At 54.3% G+C, this 27,736-nt stretch overlaps 1 protein-coding gene across 1 annotated transcript; it reads left to right on the top strand.

Annotated features, from left to right (window-relative positions):
- Positions 1-30: 30 nt before the first annotated feature.
- On the top strand, positions 31-26,665 carry WIZ (WIZ zinc finger). Its single transcript, XM_030468652.1, is given in 27 exon segments — positions 31-386; positions 2,392-2,810; positions 10,000-10,060; positions 10,657-13,130; positions 13,329-13,658; positions 18,359-18,448; positions 18,451-18,522; positions 19,518-19,549; positions 19,552-19,707; positions 19,709-19,898; positions 19,901-19,980; positions 19,983-20,022; positions 22,289-22,314; positions 22,316-22,391; positions 22,439-22,884; positions 23,108-23,156; positions 23,159-23,451; positions 23,453-23,677; positions 25,132-25,173; positions 25,175-25,319; positions 25,322-25,516; positions 25,519-25,563; positions 26,015-26,127; positions 26,129-26,184; positions 26,186-26,205; positions 26,443-26,480; positions 26,483-26,665. Coding segments are annotated over 27 exon segments (6,114 nt in total). The 3' UTR covers positions 26,528-26,665.
- The last annotated feature ends 1,071 nt before the right edge of the window (positions 26,666-27,736 follow it).

The following is a 27,736-nucleotide window of genomic DNA, read 5'->3' as shown; positions in this document are numbered from 1 at the left end:
AGCGCGAGGCGGAAGCGGCCCGGACCCAAAATGGCGGCGGCGGAGGCGGCGGAGGAGGCGGCGCTGGGACCTTCCTTAGCGGCTCCTTCAAGATGTCGGCGGCGGCCCGGTCGCGCTCGGCGTGACGTCATCAGGCCCCGCCGGCGAGAGGGGGGCGGGGGAGCGGCTGGAGCGGCGAAGGAGGAGGCGGCGGCGGCGGCACCGGGACCTGGACCGGGACCTGGACCGGGAGGTGTCGGGCCCCGGGGGAGGGATTTAAAGGGACCATGTCCCCGGTTCGGAGGTTGCTGTGGAGGTCGGAACCGGAGAGGAGGCGGCGGGGGCGGCGGTTGCAGCAGCGGAGCCGCCGCTGAGGGGGAGCAGCCCAGAGGGCCCGGTTCCGAGGGGTGAGTGAGCGGGTCAGGGGGGGTGGGAGGGGCGGGGGACGCAAAGCGGAGCCGGTACCGGGAGAACCGGGGGGTGGGGTGGGGGGAGGAGCCGCTGACACCACCCTCAGAACCCCCTCCTCACACCGGCCCGGTCCGGAGGGATGAAACGGGAGGGGTGGGGGGGAAACCAGGGGGTTCGGGAGGGAAACTGAGGCACGGAGGGACCCAAGAGTTCGGGAGGGAACCCAGGGGTTCGGGAGGGACCAAGGAGTTCGGGAGGGAAACTGAGGCACGGAGGAACCCAGGAGTTCGGGGGGGGGGGGGAACCCAGGGAGGGGTTCGGCGGTGCCGGTACCGTTTCCTCTTCCCCAGCAGTGCTGCGATGGGAAGTGGGTCGGAACCGGGGAGGTGGCATCCTGAGACGCTTCCAGCTTTGGGCTGGAACGGATCAGAACCACCTGGAGCAGCTTTGGGCTCCCGCTGGCGCGGGTCGGTACCGGCAGCAGAACTTTTGGGCTCATCCCACCGCATTTGGGTTTCCCCGCAGAACTTTTGGTGCCACTCGGAGCACTTTTGGGCTCAGTCCCCCCGCGTTCGGTACCACCTGGAGCAGTTTTGGGCTCAGTCCCCCCGCGTTTTGGTGCCACTTGGAGGAAAAAACACTTCTGGCCGTACCCAAAAAAACCCAAAAACCCCCAAAAAAAGTAAAATGATGAAAAAACCCCAAAACTGCTCCCGGGGTTGGGGAAAAAACCAAAAATTCCAGGCGGGCAAAAAGGTCCCTGGGGGTGAGGAGGGGGAGGCTGAAGGTGACCCCTGGGGGAAGGTGCCGATTGTCCCCAATTGTCCCCACTTAACACCTTTAGCATTTCAATCGGGTCGGTTCGGCTCCTCCTGCGCATGGCCCGGGGGGCAGGAAGGGTCCGGAACCCAGCCCGGACCCCGCGTGGTTCGGGAGAGGTTCTTCCGGCTTCAGGGTGAGGTTGGGAACCCCCCCACCCCCCAGGTGGGGTTTTGGGGGAGAAAACGGGGATTTGGGGAGAAAGTTCGGAGTTTTGCTGGGGGGGTTCGGGGCTCTCTGGGGTTGGGGGGGAAATTCATTGGGTGTTTTGGGGTGGGAGTGGGGAACACGCACCCCCCCCCCCGAGTGGGTGTTTGGGGGAAAATAGTGGGATTTGGGGAGCGAGAGGAATCTGGGGACAAACTTGGGAAGTTCAGTGAGAGGATCGGGGGCTTTTGGGGGCTTTTGGGGGCTGAAATTTTTTTATTTTTCTTGTTTCCGATGAGCTTGGGAACGATCCCAAAGCCACAGCCCCCCCCCCACCGAGGGGGTTTGGGGGGAAAAAGGGGGATTGGGGGAGGGAGCAGAGCTCCTCGGACTCCTTGGGTTTGGGGGCTCTGTGGGTGCTGAGAGAGTAGGAAAAGAAACAGAAATTCGGTTTTGTTTGTTTTAATTTTTTAAAAAATTTTTAAATTTTAAAATTTTCAATATTTTTAATTTTTATTTTGAAATTTTTAATTTTTATTTTTAAATCTTTAGTTTTTAAATTTTTAATTTTTAACATTTTAACATTTTAAAATTTAATTTTTTCCACTTTTTAAAATTTTTTAATTTTTAAAATCTTTTAAATTCTTAAATTTTAAAATTTTTTTTTAATTAAAAAAAAAAAAGTAAATGTATTTTTCAGCCCTCACTGAGCTTGGCAAAGCCCGAGTGGGTTTTGGGGAAAAAAAGGGCTTTGGGAGCAGAGCTCCTCCAAGAGGCTGCTCAGAACTTGCAGTTGAGCTCTCGGGGCTCTTTGGCTCCTTTCCCTCAACCTAAAACCCCCAAATTTGGGGATCCCTCCTTGGCCTTGAGGGGAGGGGAAGCTCTGGAACCCCTGGAACTGGGTCAGGGGAGGGTCTGAGGTTCTGCCCATGGTTCTGGGTGTGGGTGGTGCCACCCCCACTTCTCCTCCACCTTGGCCAAGCCCAACCTCTTTTTTATTCTCATTTTTCTCCCTTTTTTCCTCTTTTTTGGCAGTTTTTCCTGGCAGTCCCAGCCCCACCCTGGGGGTTTTCTCCCGGCCGCCCAACGGCACCGACGAGGGATGGAGAAAAGTGTCCCCAGGTTCTCAGAACTTCAAGGAGATGGAGGCAGAGCTCAACCGATGACCCCAGAACCCAACCCAGAGACTTTTCCTCTCCTCCAGTGTCCCCAAAGTGAAGATCCAAGAGTCCCTTTCCTCAAAGATGTTCAAAAAACCCCGGAGACGCTGGCGGAGACGGGGACGGAGTTGGAGGAGGAGACTTTCTACACCACCAACGATCTGGAGATGATGAGTGGAGAGGAGAAGGGTCCCCCTGGTGCTGAGCTGCACCCCCTCCCAGAGGACCCCAACTTCTTCTCCTCCCTTTCCAGCCAAGAACCTGACGTGGCCCTGGAGGCACACGAGGTGGCCGGTGAGTCCCTCCAGTTGGTCAACGTCGCTGAGGTGGCTTCTTTGGTGGGGTCTGGGGACATTTCTTGGTGCTTTTGTTCTCTTGGTGCCTCCTGGTGGGACAAAGAAAGCAAGGGGTGAGGTGTAGAACCTAAGCGTGGGTTAGAGTGGTGGCTTTGGAGGTCCTTGGGGTGATGGGACCCCATGTGTGTGCTGAGTGTCCCAGTATGGGGATCTTGGTCACCTATGGGAGATGTTGTTGGGTCCATCACTGATGTGGTGTGGGAGAAGGTCCCCTCCAAGGTCCCACCTCTTGTCACCCTCTTGGGTGTCCACCTGGTTGAGTTTTCTCCTCTCCTGACCTGCTTTTCATCCCCTCTCTCTGCGTGGCCTTTGTGTCCCCTCTCCCCTTGGTGGCCAAGAACTTCTTGATCCATCCCCTTGAGCACCATCCAGGAGCTCTGGAAGTTGAGATCAGTCCTGGGAAAGGCCAATCCCAACGCTTGGAGATCCCCTCTGTGAGGGGTTGGTCTTTGGGTTGGTTTTGGGTTGAAGAACATCATGGAGAAGATCTGTGAGGGGTTGGTCCTTGGGTTGATCTTGGGTTGAGCAGAAAGTTCCAGTTGGTCTCTGGAGAAAATCATGGAGAAGAACTGTGAGGAGTTGGTCTTGGGTTGAGCAGGGAGCTCCAGGGGCTCTGGAGAACATTGTGGAGAATATCTCTGAGGGGTTGATCTTTGGGATGGTCTTGGGTTGAGGAACATCATGGAGAAGATCATGAAGATCTGTGGGGGGTTGGTCTTTGGGTTGAGCAGAAAGCTCCAGGTGCTCTCTAGAGAAGATCATGGAGAAGATCTGTGAGGAGTTGGTCTTTGGGTTGATCTTGGGTTGAGCAGGGAGCTCCAGGGGCTCTCTGAAGAAGATCTGTGAAGGTTTGGTCTTTGGGTTGATCTTGGGTTAGGGAACATCATGGAGAAGATCTGTAAGGGATTGGTCTTTGGGGTGAGCAGAAAGCTGCAGGTGCTCTGGAGAACATCATGGAGAAGATCTGTGAGGGGTTGGGCTTTGGGTTGAGCACCAGAAGCAGGATGGGGTTGGGTGCTTGCTCTCCTCATGACTTTTTCCTCAAGAGGTTGGACATGAGGTCTTCAAACCAAGAGAAAGGGTGCTGAGCACCAACAGGGGGGTTGTGGTCACCCCGAGTGGTGACCTGGAGCTCAGGAAGGGTCCTGCCTGGCGCCTTCTGGACCCCCTTGGCAGGAGGTTTCACCCTCACGTTGCCCAAGGCCTGGAGAACTTCTTGGTCTTCTTCTGACTCTACAAAACCCCCAAATCCCCCCAGGATCCTCCTAACCAGGCCAAGCTTTAAAAATAACCCCGGAGCAGCAGCAGGTGAGGTCCTGGATTCTCTGCTGCCTCCCAAAGTAGGACATGACCCAATCCTTCTCCTCCCCGGGGAATCTGTGGAAAGGAAAAAGGTTCTGGAACTTTTTTTTTTTTTTTGGGTGCTTTGCTCTTCTCTTCTCCTCCAGCTCAGGTTCTGCTCCACCCAAGCTCTCTGGAGGAAAAAATGTCTTTTGTTTGTTTGTTTGTTTGTTTTCTCAGTTTTTTGGGGGGATAAAAGCTGTTTTGGAGCAGGGAAGGCTGCTGGGTCAAGGTGAGGTCAGAGATCCCAGCACCTTCTCCCAACCCCAGGAGAAATGAGGATGAGGCCACGTTCATCCCTCTCTGGATTTTCCTGAGAGGACGAAGCTTTGGGACCTCCTCTGGTTGGGAGGTGACACCAAAAAAAAAAAAAAAGTCTTAATGGGTTAAAAACCCCATTGGTCTGCTGCTGGGTGGGGGTGGTGACCTCCTAGAGGTGAAGCTCAAGCAGAGCCACTGCCAACTTGAGGAGCAATCATCTCCCACTTGACTTGGATGTGTCATGGATGGGAATGTCTTTGTCCTGGTGGGATCAGTCCCAGGGAGAGCTGGAAAAGTGTTCTCTGAGGGAGTTTCTGGCATCTAGGAGGGGTTTGGGGATTTGGAGAGGTCCTGGAAGCTTGGGAGATGTTCTTCCAGTTTCCAAAGGTGACCTTCTGGGTTTGGTGGTCTCCTTGTGGAGATTCTTGGAATGCTGGAGAAGGTTCTTCTGGGAGGGCTGGAGAAACCTTTGGGATGATGGAGTTGTCATGGAAGGTCCAGGAAGGTCTTGGCTTGAAGGGGGGAAGGTTGTGGGTTGGGTTGGGGTTTTGTTTGTTTGTTTTGGGGTGGATTTGGGGATCAGCAAAGCTGCTGAGGTTGGGGTGAAGGGTTGGGAGGAGAGAGGGAGAGGTTTCCAAGGAAGGAAAAAAAGGAGGAAGGTTTCCAAGGGAAAAATCGAATAAGGGGAAAGTTTTCAAGGAAATAATAAAAAAGGGGGAAGGTTTCCAAGGATGGGCTTGGGAGGGAAATGGTTCTGAGGGAAATCAAAAACGTTCTCAATCAAATAATCAGAAAAGGGGAAAGGTTTCCAAGGAAATAAAAAGAGGGGAAAGGTTTTCAAGGATGGGCTTGGGATGGGTAAAACAAGAGGGTTGGGAGGGAAATTTAAAAAAAAATGTTTTCAAGGAAATAATAGAAAAAGGGGAAAGATTTTCAAGGAAATAATAAAAAACAAAAAAAAAGAGAGGTTTTCAAGGATGGGCTTGGAATGACCTCTGAAAAGGCTCAATTTGGGCTTTTAGAGTTAAACGGAGGGACAGCCCCCTTGGGTTGTGCTTTTTCTCCCTTTCCTTTTGTTTTTAAAAGATTCCAGGATGGAGGAAATGCAAAAATCTGGCAGATCCTGGGTAGAAAGCAGACAAATTCCAGTGGAATTCCTGGTAGAATTCCAGTCAAACAGGAATTGGGAGCTCTGGTCTGAGAGGGAGGTGTTTGCTGAGGGTAAAACCTGGGACCCACCAGGTCAGCCCTGGACTCTGGGATGAGCCCTGGATTTTGGGGTGAGCCTGGGGGTTGGGAATGAGTCCTGGACTCTGGGATGAGCCCTGGATGTTGGGATGAACCTTGGACTCTGGGATGAGCCCCCTGCCCCCAGGCTTTGGGGTCCTGTCCCGAGTTTTTTCCGTTCTCTTGGAGGAATCCCAGCTGGAGCTCGGGATGCTTTTCAGATGGAGATACTGGGGACCCAACTCTGATCCATTCGCTCCCCCCCCAATTCCAGGAACTCGTCAAATCCCCCCAAAACCTGCAAACAAATCTCCCCAGTGCCTTTTTTTTTTTTCCAAGGCTGGAAAGGAGAGGAAGCTTCGGGTTCTGCCAACCCAAACACCCCCACCCTGCCTCTCCCACTTTCACTTGACCTCCAAGGTCTCTCCATGAACTTTTGGGGGAGGAATGAGGGGTTTCTGTCTTTTGTTTTTTGGGGTTTTTGTGTTTGTTTGGGGTTTTTTTGTGGGTTTTTTGTTTGTCGTTTTTTTGTTCTTTTGGGGTTTTGTTTTTTGTTTTTTTTGGTATTTGGGTTTTCTGGGTTTTTTTTGTTTGTTGTGTATTTTTGTTTCTTTGTTTTTTGGGTTTGTGGGTTTTTTTGGGTTTTTCTGTTTCATTTTGTTAGGGGTTTGGGTTTTGGGTTTTTTTTTCTCTTTGTATCTGGGTTGGGTTTTTTTGGTTTTTTTGTTGTGTGGTTTTGGTTTTTTTTGTTTTGTTTGGTTTGTTTTTTGGGTTTGTGGGTTTTTTGGTTTTTTGTGTGGTTTTGTTTGGGGTTTTTTCTTTGGTTGGTTGGTTTGTTTTTGGGGTTTTTTTTCCCCACCAGGTTGGACCTTCTGGAGTTTTCTCCACTGCCTTTCCAAGCCCTCCAGTGCAGGTTGCAAACCACCACCTCCAGCTCTTGGGATGAGCCCTGGGTGTTGGGATTTCTCCTGGAGCTGGGGTCAGGGGGGATGGTTTGACCCCCAGGTCACTGCGTGTGCTGCAAACAGAAGGAACCTTGGGGGGTGCCCCTGGTCCCCCAACATGGATGGGATCTTGGAAAGGGTCTTCTGGAAGAGCTGAGTCAGGGGTTTAGGATGGATTCAAAGGTGGGAGGGGATGTGGGGAAGGAAGATTCTGCTCCCCTACCTTCCCAGGGAGCTTTTGGGGAGCAAATTATCTCCAGCAGCTTGGGGTGACCCAAGATTTCCAGCCTTGAAGTCCCCATTGTGCTGGTGACAAAGCCAAGGCCACCTCAAGGTGTTGGAATTCGACTTCTTGATTTCTTGGGATTCTCTGAAGCTCCTGGGGCCCAGGAGTGATTCCTCCCCTACCTTCAGCTCTCCAGTTAAACCCTGGAGGTGAAAACCCTGAAGTTGGAGCCTGGTCTTGAATTTCAGAGCCTGAATCCTTGCAACATCCCAGGAGGTGATGCAATAACTCCCCCCTTACCTCATTGTGTTGCTCAAACCTTGAGGTCCCTCAGCCTGCTGGCAGAGGAGATAAAAAGTCTCTTCATGCCCCTTCTGGGTTTATTTTTCTTCATTTGTTTCGATAATCTAAAAAAACCCCAAAACCCTGGAAGGTTGGTGCTGGTTTTGGGGAGGTGTTTTTGGAAGCCCTCAGGGATGAGTCCATCTCCTGTCTCCGTTTTGCAATGTTTGGAGAGTTTGGTCCAAATTTTCCCCCTCTGGAGGAGTTTCCTCTTCCCTTTCTTGGTTGGGAATTGGGTCAACCCCATCCTCAGGGTGGGATCTGGGCACCCAGATGCCATGGGAGCTACGTGGAGGTCCTAAAAGCCATCCTGGAGGATGATGTGGAAGGGAGAATCTTCCCTTGTGTTGAGGGGGGGAGCTTTGTGCAGTTGGAAGTTTGGGAAATAAGAATATTTCGGGGGGGCTGTGGAAGTCTTCACTCCTTGGGGGTCTTTTAGACTCTCAGGAGATGGTAGGAAAATTCCAGGAGAATGCAGTTCCTTGGGTGAACTCTTCAGAAGAGTCATCTTCCTGTTTCTGTCTGGGTTTGGTGGAAACCATCATCCCAAAGACCTCTTTGCTTTTGACTCTTGAACGTATTTGGATTTTTAATCCTAAAATCACCCAGTAGCTGAGGTTGGAAGGACCCTCCAGAGCTTTTCATCCCATCCTGGTGCTCAAAGCATGGCAAACCTCAGCCTTAACTTGCTGAAGCCCCATCAAGTTCTGAGCATCTCCAAGGATGGAATTCCCCACACCTTTGGATTCTTTGGAAGTCCTTCCCATGCTGTGGCTTCCTTGGCCACTCTGTGTGTCCAGGATTTGGTCCTCATCTTCTCAACACCTTCAGCCCCAACCTTTCTTCATCCATCACATCCTTCAGTCCCAACTGGTTGGGGACCTTCAGTGGCTCCTCACTTCATTGAGTCTTGGATCTGGTGACCTCTCTGGGACCTCCTGATGATCCATCTGCTGGGTTGGGTCTCTTAAAATTCCCTCTTGGGCAGCACTGGAACAGAACCAACTGAACCCTTCAAGAGCACTGAGGTGGAAAACCACCTCGAGGTGCATCCTGGTGGGATTTTGGGGATGGTGGTGAAGCTCTGGGCCAAAGTTTTGCTCTCTCAAGCATGCCCTGAACCTGAGTGAGGGTCTCCAGGAGCTGGGACTGCTTTGGATCTTCTGGAGATGTTGGTATTTCTCAATCCATGACCTTTGAAAGATGTTGTGCAAAGAAAAGGCACTGGATTGGACTGAAGCCACATCTGAGAGAGCTTTCGAGCTCCTCAGAACTGCTCCAGGATGTAAAACTCATGGGGTTTGTTGTGGTTTTTTTTTTTACCCCTTCTCTTTCTCTTGGGAGGTGTTTTTTGGCCTCGGGCTGATGTGGTTGAATTTTTTCAAAGCATCTCCAGGTTCTGAGCTGTTGGGATAGAGGAAAAAGGGAGAAGAAAAGGGACCCATGGCCCCAAGAGGGGGGGAGGTTTTGAGCTCTTGGAGGAGAGGATTGAGTTGTGAGTTGGAGGAGCTGCAGCCACACTCCTGTGGTCAGAGGAGCAGCTCTGGGATTACCATAGAGGGGAAATTGGAGCCTCCTAAATCCAAGACATTCAGCTCCCTCATCTGGGGCCGTTTCCAAGAAACCCGGATTTTCAGGGAATGAGGTTATGTGCTCATCAGGAGGGAGATAAATCACGGAGTGTTTTTCCTCCAAAGGAGACAGTTTCTAAAAATAGGAACCTGGGCTGGAGCTCCAGAGAACAAAAGAATCCCTGGAAATCTCCCTCCAGCAACCTCGGGGCTCTCTGCCCATCACCCTCCAGGCATTGGGGATTTAGGGAATTGTTTAAAATTTGGGAGGGTTGGGGTTTCCCCCCACACACACCCTTCCTGGCTGGAGGGTGACTCAGGATTTCCAGGTCTTCTCCTGACCTCAGTGGAGTGGTTCTGGATCTCACCAGCTTTTTCCAGGATGATTTGGAAAGCCAAAGGAGTTGATCTGGGAGCCTGGGATGGTGCCCCCTCTCCAGGAAGGGTTCTGAACAATGGATAAACCCTGGCCCTAGATGGACAGGGGTCCCTCCCTGGATGGGCAGGGACACTTCCCACCATCCCAGGTGGCTTCAAGTCCCATACAACCTGACCTTGGACACCTTCAGGGATGGGGCAGCCACCTTCAAGGAGGTCATCTGGTGTAACATCCAAGTGGTCTTCGTGATCCCTTCCAACCCAAATCATTCCATGATCTAAAGCTCATCCAGTTCCAACCATGGGTGGGGACACCTCCCACCATACCAGGTGGCTCCAAGTCCCATCCAACCTGACCTTGGGACATCTTCAGGGTTGGGGCAGCCACCTTCAAGGTCATCTGGTGGATCATTCAGATGGTTTTTAAGATTCCCTCCAACCCAAACCTAAATCTAATCCTCCAACCCAAATCTAAAAGTCATCCAGTTCCAACTCCTGTCTGTGGTTTGGGATATCTCCCACCATCCCAGGTGGCTCCATCCTGGTCTTGTCCAACCAACCCCTTGGCCACAGCTCCGTGCTGGATCCCTGGGTGCTGGTGGGAGCATCTTCCCTCCCTTCCTGATTTGGATTGGCCATCAAATAATTGGGATTAAACCCTTTGAAGGGTGGCTCAGAAAATCCTCACTCTGGAGGAGAGGTTTACTCATTGGAAAACCTTTTTGAACACCCAAAACCCCAACCAAAGAAACAAATAAAAAAAAATTGAATTGGTTGCAAATTGTGTGAAGAAACTTCTCCTGGGCATTGACCTCAGAGCTTTCCTCTCTCTTGCAGATGAGCCTCATCCTGCCCTCTCCAGTGCTGTCCCAACCACAACTCCCAGGACTCAACTCGGGTAAGTTCCCAAGGAGCAGGAACCCATCTCCCCTTCTTCATGGTGCTCCAGTTCCAGAAAGATCCCAAAGAGTGTCCCCAGAGGGGGTGGTTCCACCACCAAAGATCTCAGAGGGTCCCTCTGGAGCCAAGGAGCAGAGTCCAATGGCTGCAGAGCAGTGGTGGCAACTCTGGTGGACCCATCATTCATCTCATGGGGTCCTTTTCCCACCCCAATTACCCTGAGAGCATCCCAGTTCCCCTTGGAGCTATCCCAGTACCTCTCCTGCTTCCCCCTGGGATAATCCCAGTTCCCCCTTGGTGTCCCCAAGGTGCCAAAGAGCTCTGAGCACCCTGGAAAAGGCACATTCAGGTGTCCTTGTCCCTGCTGGGGGCACTGGGGACATTGGCTCAGCTTGGAATCTTTTAAGGGGTTTATTTTAGTCTCTGCCAACCATCCTCCAGCACCCACCAGTTCCTTCCCAGTTTAAACTGGGAAAGCTTTGGAGGTGGTGGTAGGGCTAAGCCCACTCAGAGCCACTCTGGTTTGGGGGCAATCCCAGTGTAAACAGGAAGGGTTCCTACTCCGATTTAACTCCCAAAACTGAAATTTTTCAGCGCCCCCAAGGAAGAACGTTTGGAATTGAAGAAGGTTTTGTACAGAACGGATGCCAGGAGCTCCCTAAACGTGACCTTGTCTGGAAGCTTGACCTGGGACACCTCCAGCTTGGAGATGGAAGTGGGTGATGGAAGAGATGAAAGCACTTTAGAGAAACTCTTGGGCTCGAAGGACTCAAAGTGTGGGAAGGAGGCAGTGTTTACTGGAGAGCCCCGGGTTGGAGATCCGGGTCAGGTGGATCCCGAGAGCGATTCCGAGGTCCTGGATGGTGGCAAAGCAGCAGTGGAGAAGCTCAACCCTTGCTCCAGGGTAGTGGTCAGTGAAGGGGAAGAGAAATATCTTCCAAATGAACCAAAGCAACTCGAAGGCCTCAGCAAAGAGCACTTAGAAAAAAGCAAAAGGGGAATCCAGAGGGTGGATTGGCTTTGTAGAGCCACCAAAAGTCCAAGTCCTCAGCACAAAGACATCAGCAAACCAACAGATGTAGCAACCAATTTGCCCTTCCGGGCACAAACCCTGCGTGAAGTGCCTCCTCCTCCTCTGCTGACTCCCATGTTTAGAAAAACCCTCAACCCTCTCCTCAGCAAATCCAAATCCCTGGAGAGTCCTTTGCCCCACAGGAAGGTGTTGGATTCAGAGGTGGGTGACATCAACACGACGGAGTGGACAATCCAGAAGCCAGATCTGGGTGGAGACGTTGCCGTTGGCAAACAGTCCTGGACGGTCAACGCCGAGGATTCGGTGGAACGGATCCCGGTGATGTCTCTGGAACCTTCTCCCTGCAGCTCCTACGAGGTGGAGATGAGGCCCTACGTGTGCAGTGTTTTGTTGGAGGAGCAGGGGAAGGAGGAGCTGGGGTCAGAAGAAGACCCTGCTGTGTACACCTGCATCGAGTGCAGCATTTACTTCAAGAAGAAGGAGCATCTGATGGATCACATGCTCCAGCATAACCGTGGACCAGGGAGGGACCAAGACAGAGACACTTTGGGAGGGCAGTGTCAGTTCTGCTGCAACGAGTGCGGGTGGGCTTTCGGAGACCCCGCCTCATTGGAGCAGCACAAAAGGCTCCACCAAGAGTCCAGGGAAAAAATCATTGAGGAGATCCAAAAACTCAATGAGTTTCCAGACGAAGGTCGGGAAGCTCGGTTGCAGTGCCCCAAATGTATCTTTGGCACAAACTCCTCCAAGATTTTCGTCCAGCACGCCAAGATGCACGTCAAGGAGAGGAAGGACCAAGGAGCAAAGAATCTCAATCTCTTCGGAAGCGCCGGAGAAATCCGGGATGGCCCCGGGCATGGCATCTACAAACCCTACAAACCAAATGACCACGTGGCCCTTCAGATGGAGCTTCCACCTCATGGCAGCAGCAGCAGCAAAGGGCTCAGCACCTGCATGCTCTGCAGCTTCCCAGCCCCCAACGAGAACATCCTCAGGGAGCACATGAAATACGCCCATTCCCACTTTTCCTGGGATGTGGAGGTGTATGAGGATGATCCCAACCAACCAGGAACCAGCCGAGATGCCTACAGCCCATCCAGGCCTGGCAGGTTTGCAGAATTGGATTATTTTGGCAAAGCAGAAAGGTTCTTCCCTCCCCCTCACCGGGAGGGCACGACACGTTACGAAGAGGTCCATGGGTTTGCCCTGGGCCACCAGAGGCTGGAGAAGAGCAACGGGGCCAGTAAAAAGGACTACCAGGCATCAGGGTTCCATGCGAGGAAAGGAGCTTCCTCTGCTGCCCCCCATAAAACCCTGGGGCTGGCGGGTTTCCCCTCTTCTAAAGCTTACTCCCAGTTTGCTCTGCAGCAGCTGAAAAAAAAAGCAGCAGCTCAGCACCTTGAAGGAGGAGAAGGTGATGGTCTCAGGGGGCACCCGATGGGGTTGGAGGAGCTGAGGCACAAGTGGATGTTGGCTGGAGACATCGGGAACGTGGAAGAGGAGATCTCCGGAAGTGTGGAAATGGATTTGAGCGAGAGCAGAGGGGTCAGGGTTCCTCAAGCTGCCTTGGACCTCAAGAGGATGTTCAGAGACACCTTGAAGGCCACGGACTCTTTGATAGCCTCAGAGGAGCAGCAGCAGCAGTTGAGGAAGATGGTTCCCATCGTTCTTCTGGATGAGCTGAACCCCCACCCCAGGGCGACCAAACGGCCCCGGGTGAAGGCGTCGAAGAAGAAATCAACGTTCCCTTCCCGGGAATTCCTGATGGAAGAACCCCTCCCTTTGGATATGCTCCTACTGGATTCTCCTCTAGAGCTCGATGACCTCTTGGACTCCGACTCACCCATGCTGAAGAATGAGGAGAGGAAATGTCCCTATTGCCCAGACAGGTTTCACAACGGGATCGGGCTGGCGAACCACGTACGGGGCCACCTCAATAGGGTTGGGGTGAGCTACAACGTCCGTCACTTCATCTCAGCAGAAGAAGTGAAAGCCATTGAGCAAAAGTTTTCCTTCCAAAAGAAGAAGAAAAAAGGTAGTATGTATTCAATTCCACCATGCTTTCTCTTCCTTTCTTTTGATCCAGGGGGGGTTTGCTCCTCCCCAGGAGTGTTGGGTACGTATGGGACTCCGTGGGCAACCACGGGGGTCCCCCCCCACACCTTGCCCCATGATGCTGGGGTTTTGGTGTTGCTGTTGACCTCCTCCTCCTCCTCCTCCTTTTTCTCTGCAGTTGCCAACTTTGACCCCAGTACTTTCAGCCTGATGCGATGCGAGTTCTGCGGGGCCGGTTTCGACACCCGGGCGGGGCTCTCCAGCCACGCCCGAGCCCACCTGAGAGACTTTGGCATCACCAACTGGGAACTCACCATCTCACCCATCAACATCCTCAAAGAGCTCTTGGCCAACTCGGCAGAGCACCCAATGCTGCAGGCAGCCATGGGAGTGGAACCCTCATCCCACAAGACCCTCACGCCCATGGCCGAGTGCGGCGTCCCGCGGTCTCCTCTGTCCCCGTTCCCCCCAACCTGGGGAGATGAATCCCTGCAACCCTACAGAGATGGTGAGTGTCTCCCAACCAACCCCTGGGATCACCCCCCAAAGCGTTGCGTTGACCTTGGGTTGAGTTGCGTTGACCTTGGGTTGAGTTGCGTTGACCTTGGGTTGAGTTGGCCATCATTGGTGCTCTTTGTTTCGGGACATCTGAGGCTCCTTTAGGGCAGATGGAATGGAGAAAAGAGCTGGGGCAGAGTGGTCTTTGGAGGGGTGGGTGGAGGGGCCGCGTCCCACCCTGCTTTGGATCTTGAAGGTTTGGTTATTTGGGTGTCTTTAGGAATGGGGTTTCCATCGGGGAAACCCCCAAAGGTTTGGAGCTGATGAGGCAGAGGGTGGCTGGAGGGAAGGTGGAGTGTGGTGGCTGGGACCTTTCCTGCTGGCACTGCTGGTTCTGGCAGGAATCTGCTCTTGGGATCTGTGTTCACCCCTTGGCAGAATTCCAAATTCTTCACAGGAGAGTCAGAGCTGAGCCCATTCCAAGCAGCTTCCAGGTTTCAAAAAAAAAAAAAAAAAAAGGGAGAAAAACCTCTTGCAAAGACTGAAACCCAACGAGGTTCTGACTCCTGGTCTCCCAAGTCCTTCAAGCAACTTCCCCTTTGCTTCTGCTCAGCCTTAACCCTCTGTTGGACACAAGGTTCTGTGTCTTTGAACTCCAGTCCAGAATTGCAACTCTGCAGATGGCTCTGGGCCACTTTCTGGAATGAGTTTTGAGCCTAAAGAACCCAAATTACCATAGGAGCAAACCCAAACTCTTCTTTCTTGGCACTGAGGAATAGATAACCACCAGCCCAGGGGGGTGCTTGGTGCCAACTGGAAGCATTCTGGAGGGCTCAGTTGGGTTTCTGCTGCCAGCAGCTGGATGCTCAGCAGTTCCAAGCTTTCCCCGTGCCCAGAATTCCCTGGCAGGAGCCATCAGTGATCCGTGCCCAGTTTAAAACCAAAATATTTTGTATTTAAGAAGTGTGGAAGGTATCTTGGAGAGGAAAGAGTGCAACAACTCTCTCAGTGAAGCAGATCCAACGTTAAACCTCCCCAGGGGTTTCTTGAAACACGACCTTGCTTATCAGTTTGGGCAGCCTCACTTCCAAGTTTTTTCAGGCTGTGATGTTGACCCAGGGCTGGGAGGGTCTCCTGCTCCTCGCTGGGCTCCTCTCCAAATGTTAAGTGGGAGGAATCAGGTCAGGAATTGTCTGTCTGGGTTCAAAAAGAAAAACAAAAAACACACCCAGAGCTGAATTTGGAGCTGAATTCCTTGCTCCAACGTTGGGGTAAAGCAGGAGGAGGCTGAGGGAAGGAGATGTGGGATGATAGGAGGGAAAACCTCACCTGCAGGAGGCCTCTGGGACTGGAACTTCTGTGTTATCTTGAGTTGTGTCTTTGGGGCACAATTTCAAGAAAAGGGATAAATTCTACATTTACTAAAATTAAATTTACCATAAGCTGAAAAAAAAAACCCAAACCAAACCAAAGCCCTGGCAACCTTTGTGTCAGATCTCAGGTAGAGAGATCCACCTGGGGGGGCTTTTTGGGTTGAAATCCCAGCCCCAAATCTTTTATTTCCACTCCTGAGATGATGAATCAGAGAATCCTGGGATTTTCAGGGTTGGAAGGGACTTTGGAAGAACTGGACTCAGCCCTCCAGGTGGGGTCTCAGGAGAGCAGAGCAGAGGGGGACAGTCCCCTCCATGGACCTTCTGACCCAGCTCAGGGTCCCTTTGGGATTTTGGGCTGCAGGTGCACACTGACTCCACTTCAGTGCACATCAGGGGTTGGATCTGATCATCTCCGAGGTCCTCTCCAACCTGGATGATTCCCAAACCTCACTGGGAGGAGGGTTTTGGGGGTTTTTGTTTGGTTTTGGGGGTTTTTTTGTAGTTATTTTGGCTCTGTGGCTGTTGGTGGCCCAGACCAATATCTCAGCTCAGCAGCTGCAGATCTCCAAACCACTTCCTGCTTCCTTCCTCTCCACTTCCAAACATGGAAACTGCCAGGAAAGTCCCCACCAGAGCTGCAAAACACCCCTTGGGCTGTTAAGAGCTTAGAAGATCCTCAACCAAAACCTTCTGTGGGGGCAGAAATCCTCAAATCCCCTTTTTTGGGGGGTGTTTTGTTTGGGGGTCTCTGAAGAGGTTTTTTTGGGGTGGTTCTGGAGAAGGAAACAGGATTGGGCTCTGGGATATGGATCCCACGAGTGTGAGGAGCTCATGGAAGAGCCCTTGGGAAGCACCTTGAGCGTCTCCATCCTCATGGGGTGAAGCTCCAGAGGTGGAACACAAAAAAAAAGAAGGGAAATCAGGAAGGGGTTTGGGAAGGTTGGAGATGTCCCTGCTCTGCTGGGGAGCTGGGTTGGATTTGTCCCCTCTGAACTTCCATCCTGGCTGTGAGGATTCCTCTGGCTCTTCCCATCCCAGGGGGTTTGGAACAGCTTCAGAATCTGAAACCATCAGATCCCAATATTTTGATGTCTTCTCTTTGGGTCTTGTGGCCACGAGGACACCCATCAACCCAACCCCCCAGATCCTTCTCACCAGGACAGGTGGAGAACAGAAAGCTCCACGTGGATGGGTCCTGATTTGGGTGGATTCTGGTTCCTGATTTGGGTGGATTTTGTTTTCCTGACTTGCTCAGAGGCCCCCTCGTTGCCTCAGCTCTTTGTGGCTCCGACCCTTTTGACATTTTGGGGATAAATTCCTAAAAAAAACCCCAATTCCCACCCCATTCAATCCCTTTGCCTCCTCTCCCCACCTCGTTTTGGGGAGGGGGTGGTTTCCCCCCCTGACCTCCTCTGGACACCAAATTTCTTCCTTTTTTTGGTGTTTTTGTTGCAGGGCTTTGTGGGTGAATCCCTCCAGGGGGGTGGGGGTGAAGGCCTTGGGTGGCCCCGTCCCCCCTGGAGCTCAGAGGGGAACCATGGTTTGGGGGTCCTGGGGGGCCCAGGGTGCATTAACCCCCACTGGGCCCAGTTGGTCCTGGTTGGTCCTGGTTGCAGCTGGTGAGTCCCAGTTAGGACCCAGTTAGGATCAGTTAGGCCCCACTGGGCCCAGTTTGGACTCAGTTGGCCCGATTAGGCCTGGTTGGACCTGGTTAGGCCCAACTGGGCCCGGTTTGGCCAGGGCTGGGTCCAGTTAGGCCTGGTTAGTCCCAGATAGGTCCAGTTCGGTCTGGTTAGGCCTGACTGAGCCTGGTTGGGCCAGTTAGGCCTGGTTAGCCTGGGTTAGCCCTGGTTGGGCTGGTTAGGGCTTGGTTAGGGCCTGGTTAGCCCTGGTCAGGCCTGGTTAGCCCTGGTTGGGCTGGTTAGCCCTGGTTGGGCTGGTTAGCCCTGTTTAGGGCCTGGTTAGCCCTGGTTAGTGCCTGGTCAGCCCTGGTTAGCCCTGGTTGGGCTGGTTAGCCCTGTTTAGGGCCTGGTCAGCCCTGGTTAGTGCCTGGTCAGCCCTGGTTAGCCCTGTTTAGGGCCTGGTTAGCCCTGGTTAGCCCTGGTTAGCCCTGTTTAGGGCCTGGTTAGCCCTGGTTATCCCTGGTCAGCCCTGGTTAGCCCTGTTTAGGGCCTGGTCAGCCCTGGTCAGCCCTGGTTGGCCCCGATGGGGCCTCTCGCCGAGGTCTCCCCGGTACCGGTACCTCAGCCCTCAGGGGGTTCCGGGGGTTCGGGTTCTGCCCCCTCCCCTCCCCCCCTCCTCTCATCGTTCTCGCTCGGCGCTCCGCCCGCTGTCCTGGCGGGCCCGGTTCGTGCTCTCGGCGCTCTCCCCGCTGCCCTGGCGGCCGCTCCGCATGTGCCGGAGCCAAGATGGCGGCCTCCACCTCCTCGCAGCCCAAAGTGACAAAAGCGGCGACGGCGCCGCGACCCCGAGAGCGGGACCGGGGTGGGGACGGTGAGCCCGAGCCCGAGGCACCGCCCGAGCCGGGTGAGACCTTTCCTCCCGACCCCCACCCCGTTACCGGGCCCGGCCCAGGCCCCCGCCCCGACCCCCCCACACGCCGTCCCTTCCCCCCCACCTCCATTTTCCTTCCCTCCCCCTCCCCTTTTTTTTTTTTTCCTTTCTCCCGTCGGAACCAGCGGCCCAAACCAGCGCTGTTTCCGTGCCCGGTACCGATGGGGATGAGGGGGAAGGCCCGGACGAGGCCGCTGTCTCGGAGCCGCCGCCCTCCTTTGTCCATCCCCCTCTGTGGCTTTGTCCCTCCCGAGGACCCCCGGGCCGCTTCTTTTGGGTCGCGTTCGGTTCCGGTCAGCGCTGGGGGTCTAGAGGGGGGGTGTGTATGGTGGGGGGGGTCCTTTCCCTCCCTGTTTCCCACCCGTGGGTGAGGGGGCACGATCCCGGGTGGGTGTTGAGGGAGGGGGGAAGCAGAGACCCCGCCAGGGAGGTGGCACCGACCCCAGGAGGGGATTGTCACTGTCCCCTCCCCAGGAGGGAACCCCCCCACCTCCATCCATCCATCCCAGATGCCACCTTGTCACCACGGAGATGCCACCTCTGTGTCTGTGTCCCCGTGTCCCCTCCTCCAAAATCTGCCAGCACCCTTTCCCCAGGGACCCCTCCTCCAGCAGGGAAGTGTCACTGCTGTCCCCAAACCCCCCCTCTCCCAACACTTTGTCCCCTTCTAACCCCTTCCCCTGTCACACCCCTCTCCCTCTTGGGGTGACAGAGCCACCACCCTCACCCCTTCTGGGGTCTCACTTCAAGGGGGGGGCTAACAACCTCCTTCTCTTGGCAGTCCTGGCTCCTGAAGAGGAAGAATTGGTGGCCATGGAGGTGGGGTCACCTCCTCTCCCAAAAAAAAGTGTTCCAGGTGGGCAGATGGATCCCCCCCCTCCAGGATAGGGACCAAAATGTCACCCGAGCCCCCCGGGAGCAAAGCAGAACCTCAGGACCCCAAGGGTGAGTGATTTATTCCAATTTTCCTCCTTTCCCACAACCAACTTCCAAGTTTTTTGCTTCCAAGGTTTGGTAAACCCCTGCCAGGAGGATTTTGGGTTCTTTTTGTTGACTTAATCCTCTTAATTAAGGGGAAGGGGGTGAGGGGTGCTCCTCAGAGCACCTCAATCAATCCCTCCTCTCCTCATTAATAATTTAATTGTTCTGAGTGCTCACTCTGAGCTCCCCCTTTGGAGGAAAATCACAGGAAGAGGAAGAATACCCCAGATCCCACCCCCAGACCCCCAAAGCCAGGGTGGGAAAGAGGTGAAAGATCCACCTCGGGGTGGGGAAACCACACTGTGTCCTGACTTTTATAAAACCATTGGATTTTCCTGAGGATCCCCCCCTGTGTCCTGGGTTTTTAGAGAATCCCTGGATTTTCAGGGTTGGAAGGGACCCAACTGCCCTGACATCTGAGGTCCCCTCAGAGCCTTCTGCTCTACAGCCTGAAGAACCCCAACTCTGTCCTCACAGGAGAGGACATCCCTCTCCATCCCTCTGATCATCCTCCTGACCCTTTCCTGGCCACATTCCACCATATCCATGGCTTTTTTGGGAGCAGGGACCCCAGAACTGGACTCAGCCCTCCAGGTGGGGTCTCAGGAGAGCAGAGCAGAGGGGGACAGTCCCCTCCATGGACCTTCTCAGGATCCCTTTGGGTTTTTTGGGCTGCAGGTGCCCACTGACTCCACTTCAGTGCACATCAGGGGTGGGGATTTGATGATCCCCAGGAGAGCAGAGAATGGAAAATCCCTTAAATCCCTTCCTTGAACCTTTGGATGAACCCAAAACCTTTCTGGCTTTTCCTCAGCGCCGAATCCTTTCCGGGGCGGGTGGGGGCTGAGTTTTGTTTCTTTCTTAAAGCTGATTCTTTTGGTTGATAGTGGAACTTCTCATCCCTGATTCTTCCCTCTGGGATTCTTCCCTTTCCCCCCCTTTCCTTTTTTTTTTTCCAGCCCAGAACCTCACCACCTGCGAGGTCTGCGGCCGCCTGCTTTCGAAACCCGGAAAGGGCTCTCCAGCCACGCTCGTTCCCACTCAGACAAGCTCGGGGTGGCTGAGTCAGAGAGCAGTGGGGCTCCCATCGACCTCCTCTACGAACTGATGAAGCAAAAACCTGGGAAAAACGAGGGGCACCCCTTGTTCCCCTCCGTCCCTCAGCAAAAAAGCCACCCAAAGATCCACCTCCACCCTCGCCCGCCGCTCCTTCCCCATGGCCAAAGCTTCCGAACGCTCCTTGGATGCTCCTTCTGTCAACAAAAGCCATCAAAATCCCCCCGGGCTTCTCCAAAGAACCTCTTCCCAACCCGGTTCTCCCATCCTCAAGGAGGTCCCTCTACTCTTTCGGGTTCTCCAACTCCCAAAAACCCTGAGGAGAAAAGCTCCAACTCTCAACTCAGCCCTTGCAGAGCTTCCCCGAAAAACCACAATGGCCGGATGAGGAGGGACCCCTCAATTTGAGTGAGTTTGGTTTCATTTGGGTTTCTTCTTCTTTTTCCATGGTTGTTTTCCATTCAGGAAAAGAGGGGAGGAATTCCTGGGCGTCCTTCCTCAAGGGAGAAGGGTTGAGGTGGTGGTCAGCAGTGTGTGTGTGTCCCTCCAAGGGTCAGTGGTGGGTTTGGTCTCGTTTGTCACCTGGCTGGGGTGACATCAGTCTGGGAGAGGTGACTGGCACCCAGTGGGACCTGGACAGAGAGGAACCTCATGAGGGCATCTCTGAGGAGAAGGATTTTGGAGTCCTGGTGGCCAAAAAGGGGTCTCAGCCTCCAGCTGGAACTCTCCTCCTCCTCCTCTCACATCCCATTTTCTCCCATCTGGAGGAACTGAGTCCAGATCTGGGATCCTCAGGTGAAGAAGGAGCTGCTGGGGAGGGGACAGCAAAGGACATGGAGGTGATGAGGGGATGGGGACATCTCTCAGAGGAGGAAAAGCTGAAAAAAACTCCCCCTGGTCTGAGGCTTTCTCAGCCCTCCCAGGCTTCTTGGAGCTGTGGGGCTACCAAAGGGCTCCATCCTTGGTGGCCATCTCACTTTGCTCAAGATGCAAAGCTCAGGGGTGGCAGAACCCGTGGGGGAGGGGCTGGGCTGGAGTCTCTGGAGTTTCCTGCTCCAGTTTGAAGGTTCTGGAGAACCCCTGCCTATGGAGACACTGAGGAGTTGGGGTGTTTCAGTGTGGAGAGGAGACGGCTCTGAGGGGACCTTCTTGTGGCCTTCCAGGATCTGAAGAGGCTTCCAGAAAAGTGGGGAGGGAGTTTTTGGGATGTCCAGTAGTGACAGGACACGGGGGGATGGATTCAAACTGGAGGAGGGGAGACTGAGATTGGAAGTGGGAAGAAGTTCTCCAGCAGGAGGGTGGGGAGACCCTGGGAGGTTCCCCAGAGAGGTGGTGGAAAGGATCATCCTTGGAGGTCTTCCAAGGCCACGTTGGGTGGGGAAACCTGATCCAGTGGGGGTGCCCATGGCAGTTGGGTTGGACCTGGATGATCCTCAAGGTCCTTTCCAAGCCTGAAAATTCTGTGTTCTCTGTTCAAACCAGAGGGGAGATTTGGACTGGAAGTTGGGAAGAAGTTCTCCCCCAGGAGGGTGGTGAGAAGGTCCCTGGAGGTCTTCAAGGCCACGTTGGGTGGGGAACCTGATCCAGTGGGAGGTGTGGGCAGGGGGTTGGGCCTGGGTGATCCTCAACGGTCCCTTCCAAGCCTGAAAATTCTGATTCTCAACAGGAGGCTCTGCCAAAGCCCAGGAGCTGGTGGCTCCATCCTTTCCCTTCTCACCGTTGTCGGAGTCGGAGTTGTCGGAGCCGTCTGTTTTGGCTGCTTTGCTGTTCGGGTTCCTCAGAAGCTGTTTTGTTGTTTCCTTTCTTCCCACTGGGATCTTTTCTGAGTTTCTTTTTCTGGGGCTGGAGAGGAGAGGAAAAGTGAAGCCCAGAGACAGGAGTGGCCACCCCCGTCCAACCAGCATTGATTGTACTCACTTTCAGTGAGTTAGAGTCTTACTAGAGTCTTACTCTAACTGTACTGAGTTAGAGACTTAACTGTTGTTAAGTCTCTGAGAGGCAGAGGGGATCAGGAAGGACACAATCCACCACTCCTCCATCCTGGAATATGGGGAATTACACTGTGGAGGACCACAGGGAAAAAAAAACCAAAAGGTTTAAAAAACAGGTTTTAGGACTTGTCTCAGCACTGCTGTGCAACCTGAGCACAGGAGGGAACGTGCTACAAAGGCAGCAAGATGCAGAATTATCCATTATCATTTCCCCAGAGTGGATTTTGGAGCAGGAAACGTGGGTCTGTTGGGAAACAAACTCTGCCCCAGCCGAGCAGGACACAGCCCAGGGTACTTACTTTAAAATCCGAATCCCACATTTTCCAGTTTCTCCTCATTCTTTGTTTCATCATTCCTCCTCCATAACGCAGATTGCCCGAGAACCTCGCATCCCCTGGAACATGCTGAGTTCTGGGAAGATATTGTGGGAAAAGAGGGAAAGTGAAGAGGGAAAGTTAATCCCAGGGACAGGAATGGGCACCCCCGTTCAGCCAGCACTGGTTGTGCTCTTTTTTTAGTGATTTCCTGATCCAGCGGGAGGTTTGGGCAGGGGTGTTGGATCTGGGTGATTCTAAAAGGTTCTGGATGGTGTTCCAGGTCCTGAAATGCTCTCCAAGGTCCTTCCTAGAGGTCCCTCAAATGAGCTGGGGTTCCCTTCTCCCTCCTCTCTCCTCTCCCCTCAGCCTCGGGGTCGGAGCCGGTTCGGGAACATCCGCTGTGAGTTCTGTGGGGAGTATTTTGAGAACAGGAAAGGGGCTTTCCAAGCCACGCCAGAATCCCACCTGAGCAGATGGAGTCACCGAGTGGTACGTGAACGGGCTCCCTCCATCGAGGAAGGCGAATGAGAGTATCCTATCAAAAAGAAGAACGCCAAAATCCTCGGAGCAAAGTAGGTGTGGCAGAACAGCCAATCCATCCCTTCCCGCCCAGCAAAAACCATGGGCCAAGAAGTCTCTTGGGTTGCCAGTGGATCTTTGGAAGCCAAGAGGTCCTTGAGAGGAACTTTCACATCAGTCAAGCTCTTTCCCAAGCAAGGTCCAGCACAGCTGGCCCCCGGCGGAAGGGCCCCCTGGGGCAATCTCCTACCTCGTCCCCTCTCCCACTGCCCCGGAAGATGTTTCCAGGCCTTTCTCCTCCCTCCTTGCAGAAGAAACTCAAACAAGATCACCTGAGGGTAGAAATCAAACGGGAGATGATGTCAGGAGGACTCCATGGAGAACCTCACCCCTCTGACCCAGCTTGGTCCCACACGGGAGGAGGATTGTCACCCTCAACCTCTGTAAGGTCCCAACTCTCCCTCTCCACCAAGGAGCCTTGGTTCCGGGAGGGCCTGAGGGAGAAAGGTGGGAGAAAGGGGGGATGGGAGAAAAAGGAAGGGAGGAAGAGCAGAGAGGGTGGGGAGAGAGGAAGGAAGGTGGGAAAAAGAAGAAGGTGGGAGAAGGGGAAGAAGGTTGGGGGTGGTTCCTTTTTCCAACCCTGACCCTTCCATCCCTCCCTGCCAGCTTCCCGAGCCGACCGCGGTTCGGGATATCCGTTGCGAGTTCTGTGGGGAATATTTGAGAACAGGAAGGGGCTTTCCAGCCACGCCAGATCCCACCTGAGGCAGATGGGAGTCACGAGTGGTCAGGGAACGGCTTCCCCCATCGATATACCGCTCCGAGAGAGATTCCTCAAGAAAAAATCCAAACCCTGCATCATCAAAAAAAGAACCTCATCCACCGGGATTGAACCCCATCCCCAAAACCATCGGGGAGGATGGACGGAGCTAAAAACCCCTGGGAAAAACTCCTCCAGGGAATTGACCTTGGCTCCTTTAGGGGGGAGGTCAGGGAAACCCAACCCTGGTGGGTACCACTTTGGGTCGGGAGCTTTCCCTCTCCCCCCTGGCCGGGAAAACCCAAGGGGGGTTCTTGGCCCCCTTGGCCACCAAGCGACCGCTGCCGGAGGATCGGTTGGGATCCCACCACGGGGAGGTGAAGCACAAATCCTACATCCAAACGGAGCTGCCCTTCAAATCCAAGGCCCTGCACGAGAACCCACCCACAGCTGTGAGTGGGGAGGGGGCAGGGGGAGTGGGAGAGTTGGGGAAACCCTCAAAGCCAGCAGGGAGCTGAGCTTGGAGGGGTGCAGAGCTCCAGGAGAAGGGAGCGGGAATTTGGGGGTGGGGAAGCTTCTCCTGGGGGGGTCCTTCCCTTCTCCCACTCACCCCCTGCACGTCCCACTCTTTCTTCCCTCTCCCACTCATCTTCCTTCTCTCACCTTCCTTCCCCCCTTCCATCCTCCTTCTCAATCTCCCTCCCTTCTTTCTCTGCCCCCCTCTCTGCCCCCCTCTCTGCCCCCCTCTCTCCCCCCTCTCTTCCCTTCCACTCTTCCCTCTCCCCCTCTACACTTTCCCACCCATCTTCCTTCTCCCACCTTCCTTCCCTCTCTTCCTCTCTCCCTTCTCTTCCCTCTCTTCTTCCCTCTCTTCTTCCCTCTCTTCTTCCCTCTCTTCTTCCCTCTCTTCTTCCCTCTCTTCTTCCCTCTCTTCTTCCCTCTCTTCTTCCCTCCTTCTTCCCTCTCTTCTTCCCTCTCTTCTTCCCTCTCTTCTTCCCTCTCTTCTTCCCTCTCTTCTTTCCCTCTCTTCTTCCCTCTCTTCTTCCCTCTCTTCTTCCCTCTCTTCTCTCCTCTTCTTCCTCTTCCTTCCTCTCTCTTCCCTCTCTTCTTCCCTCTCTTCTTCCCTCTCTTCTTCCCTCTCTTCTTCCCTCTCTTCTTCCCTCTCTTCTTCCCCTCTCTTCTTCCCTCTCTTCTTCCCTCCTTCTTCCCTCTCCTTCTTCCCTCTCTTCTTCCCTCTTCTTTCCCTCTTCTTCCTCTCTCTTCCCTCTCTCTCCCTCTCTTCCCTCTCTCTTCCCTCTCTCTTCCCTCTCTCTTCCCTCCTCTTCCCTCTCTCTTCCCTCTCTCTTCCCTCTTCTTCCCCTCTCTTCCCCTCTCTTCCCCCTCTCTTCCCCTCTCCTTCCCCTCTCTTCCCCCTCTCTTCCCCTCTCTTCCCCCTCTCTTCCCCCTCTCTTCCCCTCTCTTCCCCTCTCTTCCCCCTCTCTTCCCCCTCTCTTCCCCTCTCTTCCCCCTCTCTTCCCCCCTCTCTTCCCCCTCTCTTCCCCCTCTCTTCCCCCTCTCTTCCCCTCTCTTCCCCCTCTCTTCCCCCTCTCTTCCCCCTCTCTTCCCCCCTCTTCCCCTTCCCCCTCTCTTCCCCTCTCTTCCCCTCTCTTCCCCCTCTCTTCCCCCTCTCTTCCCCCTCTCTTCCCCTCTCTTCCCCCCTCTCTTCCCTCTCTCCCTCTCTTCCCCCTCTCTTCCCCCTCTTCTCCCTCCCTTCTTTCTTCTCCCCCCTTCCCCCCTCCACCCCATCCCTCTCCCACCCATCTTCCTTCTCCCACCTTCCTTCCCTCTCTCCCTCACTTCTCTCTCCTCCCACCCCTCCACCCTCTCCCACCCTCCCTCCAGCCCCCACCCACCCTCTCCCTCTCCCCCCAGCCTCTGAAGCTTGCTGGAGCTCTGTGGTCTCTACTTTGAGAACCGCAAGGCCCTGGCCAGCCCACGCCCCGCGCCCACTGCGCCAGTTCGGGGTCACTGAGTGGTGTGTGAACGGTTCCCCCATCGAGACCCTCAGCGAGTGGATCCGACACCGGCCCCAAAAAGCAGGAGCCTACAGGAGTTACATCCAAGGGGGAAGACCCTTCACCAGAAATTCCGGAACTCTTCCCACCCGCGGGATCATCACGAAGGGACCCGACGGATCCCCCGTCGGCATTCAGAGCGGTTCCGGGGGCCGTCGCCCTCCTCAGCAAAGGGAATGGGAGGAGGAGGGGATTTGGGTCACGGAGAAGTTGGGAAGGTTCTGGATGGGGGAAGTGGGGAACGGCCCCTGATCACCTCCCCCTCTCCTTGGTAAAGCTGGAGGAACATCAACGATCCAACATCAACAGTGAGCAGGGGAGGGGGGGAAAAACAGGGAGAGGGGAAGCTCTGCAGCTCCCACCCTCCTTCCCTCTCCCACCTTCCTTCTCTCTCCCCCCCCTTTTCCTCCCCCCCCTTTCTCCCCCCCCCCCCCTTTTCTCCCCCCCCTTTTCTCCCCCCCCTTTCTCCCCCCCCTTTTTCTCCCCCCCCCTTTCTCCCCCCTTTTCTCCCCCCCCTTTTCTCCCCCCCCTTTTCTCCCCCCCCTTTTCTCCCCCCCCTTTTCTCCCCCCCCCCTTTTCTCCCCCCCCCTTTTCTCCCCCCCTTTTCTCCCCCCCCCTTTTTCTCCCCCCCCCTTTTCTCCCCCCCCCTTTCCCCTCTTCCCAGAACTTTTTGTGGAGTTTTAGCTCAACCCCCCCACAATATTTCCTCCTGCTGCCCCCCACCCCTTTTTCACCCCTCCCCATTTCTTCCTATCCCAGAGTTTGAACGGAGACAAGCCAGACCCCTGGATCCCCCCCTGCACCGGGAAGGGGAAGGAGGGGAATTCCAGCAGAAACTGGAGGAGACGCGGCAGCCGCCTCCCCGCGTCCGAACCGGTGCCCTCCTTGGTCCCACGGCCCCCCCAGACCTCCCTGGTGAAGTTTGTGGGAACTCTACACCCTCAAGTGCAGGTTGGTCACCTCGGGAATGGGATCCTCCATTCTGGGTCTCTTGGGATCATGGAACCCGTTGGGTGGGTTGGAAACCTTTCAAGCTCATCCAGTTCCAACCCTGGGGTGTGTTGGGTGACACTTCCCACACATCACCGGCGGACTTGGACAAGTCCAGGGATGAGGACAACTTACTCCAGGGTCTCCCACAGCCCCCCTTCTCCCCATCCTTTCCAACCTTTTTCCCTTCTCTTTATGATTCTGCGGGGTGGAATTCCAAGGTCCTCTTTCCATCTCAGGAGGAATGGAGTCCGACACCTCCGGCGACACATCCTGGAATGAATTTCTCTCAAAGCAGATCCCCTTACGGAGGGGCCGAAGCTTCCCCTGCCCCCGAGCCCCCCACTGCCCTGGCGAGGCACAGGTAACGGGGTGCCACAGACCCCCCTCCAAAATCCCTCACCCACCCCCCACCCACCCAAATGGGACCCCCGAGCTGCCCCCACCCCCCCTGGGTGATGCCCGTCTATCATTTACCTCTTTTCCACACTTCAAATCTGTATTTTTCTGGGAATAAAGGGGGATCAGTCGCTCTGGGGGGGTCTCCCTCAACCAGGGGAGTCCAGGGTGGGGGGGGACCCCAAGTCCTGGTCACAACACTACACAGACCCCCCCAGCTCCTCGGGGGATGGGGAGGGAGCGGTTTTCCAGGAGCAGGGGAGGTGGGTGTGGAAGGGGGGAGGGGGAATTTCTTTTTCCTCCCCCCCCTTCCTTTCATTCCCCCAAATGTGGCGCTTTTTTTTGTGTGGTTTTTTTAACCCAAAGAACAAATTTACCATTTGAGGCTGGAGTTTGAGGAGCAGCCACGGGCCCGGGCAGACGCTGTGGATTTTGTACATGACCCCACGAGTTGATGTATATTCGAGGTGTTTTTTGTTTGTTCTTCTTTGTTTGTTTCCTTTTTTTTTTTTTTTTTTTTTTTTGTTTTAGTTTAGTCAGCTGTAGATACCGGAATCCTTCAGTTCCGAGCTTTGCATGTTGCCCCAAAATCCCTTTTCCTCACACCCAAAACGCCACCGCGCTTCATTAAAATGGAATCAAAGCTCCCGAGGGGATCCTGGGACTTTTCCCCGGGCTCCCCTGGATCAGCGGTGTGGGGAGGGTCGGGCTCAGCCCATCCCCCCCTCCAGGTTCACTTTTGCTTTCGGTGTTGATTTTCTTTCCTTTTTTTCCTGATTTTTTCCCCATTTTTTTTTCCTGTTGAACCTCTTAGAATGTGTAGAAATCAGAAATATTCCTTTTAATTTGGGAAACCCCCAGAACTTCCCGAATTTTTCGGGAAGGGGATTTTAACAGAGAATTTTTTTTTTTTTTTTTTTTTTTTTATTTCAACTTTTGTTTTGGTTTTGGGGCAAATTCTGGTGATTCTTGTACCTGGGAACAGGGGACGATGGATTAAATTCTTCTGGAAATGATGGCAGGGGGAGAGCGGGAGTCTCTGGGCGGCCGCCCGGTGGCGACCGAGGGAGGGGCGGGGGCGGGGGCGGGGAC

Source organism: Calypte anna, unplaced genomic scaffold, assembly GCF_003957555.1.
Source record: "Calypte anna isolate BGI_N300 unplaced genomic scaffold, bCalAnn1_v1.p scaffold_211_arrow_ctg1, whole genome shotgun sequence".
NCBI lineage: Eukaryota > Metazoa > Chordata > Aves > Apodiformes > Trochilidae > Calypte > Calypte anna.
The sequence above is the reverse complement of the archived record's forward strand: the minus strand, read 5'-3'. Positions and strand labels throughout refer to the sequence as shown.